The sequence below is a fragment of the Cryptosporidium hominis genome, assembly GCF_000006425.1.
Source record: "Cryptosporidium hominis TU502 chromosome 7 CHRO017076, whole genome shotgun sequence".
NCBI lineage: Eukaryota > Apicomplexa > Conoidasida > Eucoccidiorida > Cryptosporidiidae > Cryptosporidium > Cryptosporidium hominis.
Window position 1 is genome coordinate 1 of NW_666942.1, and position 4,252 is coordinate 4,252.

General features: G+C 29.3%; 3 protein-coding genes across 3 annotated transcripts; 1 reads left to right on the forward strand and 2 right to left on the reverse strand.

The window, feature by feature from the left end:
• Positions 1 to 73: 73 nt before the first annotated feature.
• Chro.70314 (hypothetical protein) lies at positions 74 to 586 on the forward strand. The annotated part of the gene is made up of 1 exon (XM_660337.1): positions 74 to 586. One exon carries the CDS (start codon positions 74 to 76, stop codon positions 584 to 586), a length of 513 nt encoding a protein of 170 aa, XP_665429.1.
• A 102-nt stretch (positions 587 to 688) lies between these two features.
• Chro.70316 (hypothetical protein) lies at positions 689 to 3,145 on the reverse strand. The annotated part of the gene is made up of 1 exon (XM_660338.1): positions 689 to 3,145. The coding sequence occupies one exon, from the start codon at positions 3,143 to 3,145 to the stop codon at positions 689 to 691; it is 2,457 nt and encodes an 818-aa protein (XP_665430.1).
• Positions 3,146 to 3,495: 350 nt separating this feature from the next.
• On the reverse strand, positions 3,496 to 3,996 carry Chro.70317 (hypothetical protein). The annotated part of the gene is made up of 1 exon (XM_660339.1): positions 3,496 to 3,996. One exon carries the CDS (start codon positions 3,994 to 3,996, stop codon positions 3,496 to 3,498), a length of 501 nt encoding a protein of 166 aa, XP_665431.1.
• Positions 3,997 to 4,252: the final 256 nt, after the last annotated feature.

Below are 4,252 nucleotides of genomic sequence, written 5' to 3' on the forward strand. Positions count from 1 at the left end.
TACTGAATATGATAAAGTTCAAGATTCAAATTCCTCTGAAAACAAATCAAATAAACAAAAACGTAGAAGAACTATGAATAAGAGTCTTCATGAAATGGATAGCACAATACATTTTGAAAATTTAAATATAAAAACTACTGACTATTTTAGTGTTTATTATGAAGCCAATGTTAAAAATGATAATTTAAACGCTTTGGATAATGGCAATCAGACTGAAAATGAATTTTTGGTTCCTCTCTCATTATCATTCATGTCAAATTGGGCAGAAAATAAAAATAAAGATTGCCTTCCACTGTTCTTTTCTTCAAATACTCCAATAAGGAAAGGTTATGAAGTAAAAGAAATTCGCTCCAACACTCCAACTGAATCCCAAAGTAATTGGATAAATCAATTTAACAATATTGAAGATCTAGTTGATAATAATGCTTGCCCAATTGAATCAAATGATGATTTCGCATCTCAAACTGATAAAACAACGACATTTCAAAAAACTATTGATGAATCTGAAAACGATCATCCTGGTAATTCGACCAACCATTATTCTCCAATACTTTGCCCAATTATACCTGTTAACTTACATTATTGAAAGAAATAAATACAAAATTCCTTGTATTAATATTGAATACGGATCATCTAAGTTATAAAAAAAAAATATTGACACTTCTATAATTCTGTTTTATACTTTCTTCTATTCGGTCTGACCTACTAATTTAGGTTCTGATTTTGGTTTTTGCTTTCCTATTTTCCTTTTATCCAAAATTTCTTTTATTAACGCTTCAACTCCATCTTCAATTGTTTTTATTTCATTAGTCTCTAAATCAAATCCATTATTTTCAACCTTTTCAGATATTATTTTCTTTAGTTTGTTGTGGTTATTTATTAAATTTGACTCCTCCTCTATTTCGCCCAATACTTCCAATACCCCAGCAGCAGTACGTAGTGTATTTAAATTTTTTTCAAAACTATCAATATCCATGTTTAATTCCGCTCTTTTTTGTTGTTCTGATTGCTTAACACTTTTATTAGTCAGTTTTGTATCTTTTCCATCGATTAATTCGTCGAAATTTTTATTCTTTTCTTGAATTCCCAAAGCACTACCATTCACAAGTATGCTTAATTGTTTAGAATGGCTTATATATTTACTCTTAGTTATAGCTGCATTATTTCCCAATACACTTTTACTTTGATTTGTTAAATCTTTTACAATGGAGGGTTGAGGATCAGGTGGATTTCTATTTGTTTGCAGCAATATTTTATCTAGATGCTTAACCAGATCATTTTTCAATTCATCTGAAATTCCCTTGGTTAAAATAAGCTTATTTAAACTGACTACAATATCATCTTCAAGTTTTGAAGTAAGATCTTGGCACATATTTGATTGATGAATATCGAGTTTATTATCAGATGAATTAGATAAGCCGATTTCAATTGCATTACAATCAGAGCTATTTTCCTCTTCAATTATTATTTTATATTTTTGCTCGTCAAAGTTTTTTTGGTTAAATATTTCCGGCTCATTTCTAAACCTAACCTTATTGATCACTTTGCTTTTTGCAAAATGACCCTTTTTTAATTTTGATAGCAAATTGGCTTCATCATAATCACTTTCTGCTTTTGCCTTATTGATAAGCTCAGTATAATGATTTTTCTTATCGCTTCCATATATTTCCTTCTTCATAATCTCTCTATTAATAGACAAATTATCTGAAATATTGGTTGATATCCCATCCATTTCAAACTTTCTTAAGGAATTATCTAACAATTCTCGTCTGTATTCTTTTCTAATTTCAGTTAACTCTTGCAAAAATTCGTTTGGAATGCCTTTTTTAACTAGCGTTGAGTCCATATCGCTCAATCTTATTTTAGGCGAACCTCTTTTTAATGGATCCATTTCATCAATTGTGAAGTCACGCTCCCATTCCCATGGAGTTTCGATCTCGGTCCAATTTAATTTTTTGTCAAGGAAATCAATAAGCTTAAGTTTCAATTCCTTAGGAGTTCTCTCAGATTCGCGTAGCTTATTCAAACCACTTATTTTATCTTTCTTTTCTTTTTCATAATCTAAATATCCGAAGAAGAATTGATAATAATCTGGTTTACATCTTCGTTCAAATTTTCTATCGAATACGCTTAAAATTTGCCTAATTTGATAATTATTATATTCTATTCTTCCATCAGAATCTATCTTTTCAACAAAATCCATCATTTCATCTAGTTCATCCTCTGATGAATCATTAACAAATTGATTATTTAAACCCAATCTACTAAGCATTTTATCATCGTATATTTGTTCAATATCATCAAAATCAGTAATATCAAAGTAACCTTTTAAATAAAGCCTTCTTTTCAGTGATAACCTCTTCATTTTAATTTCTTTTAACTTATCAAACTTTAATTTTATATTGCTGTTTACAAACTCATCAAATGATTGTTCATCTGTTTGGCACCAGGCATCATCTAATTGTTGGTCTCCCCCTCGGCTTTTCTGAAACAATAACAAGTTCTTTTTCTGTTCTAAAAGTAAATTCTGATATTCATTCCACTGTTGCATTTTAATTGTTGGATAATCTACTTCCTTTAGCTTCTCAAAAGAATTTCTTAAGAAAACTCTTTGTTCTAAATCAGTATTTCCAATTGTACTAGCATGATATTTGAAATCAATAAATCTACAAAATTCATTTTTTAACCTATCTAAATTATCATGAATTCTTCCTGAATCTGTTGAAACTCCAGGTGTTAGCCCAGCAATTCCTTTATCTAAGTTTTTACTAAGTCTCCCTGGTAGATCTAAATAACCAGGTAACTTTACACGGTTATTTTTTATTGCTTCTGCCAATAGTGCCTCTGGTAAATTTGTGTTTGAATTAACGGTAGCATTTCCTGTTATTTGTGTACTATTAAATATTCCAATATCTGAAGGTGGTGGCTTTACATTTGAATCTTGAATATTTGTGATATTTTTTTGTCTTGGTCTGAGCAACCCTTTTATTGGATTGATTGATTTGTTTGGGGAGTTAAACTCTTCAATTCTTCCAGGATCAAATTCATCTTGATTGCTTCCTTTTCCTTTTAAAGGTCTGTTAAGTAGTTTAACACTTTTAGATGAAGGGTTAAGCTTCCTAGTTAACCTTTGGTGTTCACTCATTGGGAAAGTCAAAATTTAACGAAAATGATTGAATATATTTGTGAAAACAAAGTTTTCTAATTTAAAAGTATATATAACCTGTGATTAGCTTTGACAATATAATGAAACTTTCTTACTAATTACTTTTCATTTTAATTTTTCTGTTTAGAGCATGGCCAATACATGCAATTTTTGGCGGTCTATTTACGCATTTACAATTTAGCCGATAAAGAAAGATGTTCAATAATGAAATTAAAAAACTAATAAATTACATTAGCCGAATTTATCTAATGAACCTCAATAAAACAGTGAATTTTTGAGTATTACCTATTTCATAATATCAATTAATATATTCTAAAATACAGCAAAAACTATTTATTTGAAGGGTTATTAATTGTGCAATGATCATTAATTGCGCCATCAGCATTGATAATATTTTCAGAAATATCTGAATTAAAACTTATTTGATCTTTGTCAGCACAAGCCTTGCTGTTGTAGCAAGCATTAGACTCATTACTTTTGTTAATAATAATAGGTGTATCATCCAGGTGAATATATTCAAATGCAAAGTCATTTTTTATCTTTTGGCACCAATCTTTCTCAAAATCAAAATATATATAGTCTGCAACTTCTGCATCTTCTGTAGTAATTTTTGAATCAGATCTTTTATAAAACCAAGCAAAACACTTTTTATGAAATTGCCATTTTTTTCTTTTAAGCTCTTGAATTGATAAGAACTGTTGAAATGTCCCTTGTTGAAAATAAAAAATAAAAAATAAAGTGTCCAGAGCCAGCTTATCGAAAAACGAAGTGTAAGTCAACTTTTCAAGTGGCCTAGAAGGAAAATCAGATCTTGGATTATGCCAAACCATTCTTGGAGTATATTGAATATGCTTGCCAATTGAATCCTGTATCTCTAGTTTGTTATTAAATGAATTATCTAGAATATCTGTATTTAAATGTTTAAATACATCCACACGAAATACTATCGAATGTTTATATTCATCCGTATTGTCAATCGGTCTTTCTGTATTATTTCCAGGTTTAACAATTCTCTCTCTAGTGTAAATATCGTTTTCATTAAGTTTTTCTGGACTGAAACTATCCGTAATATAATTATCGGCATTA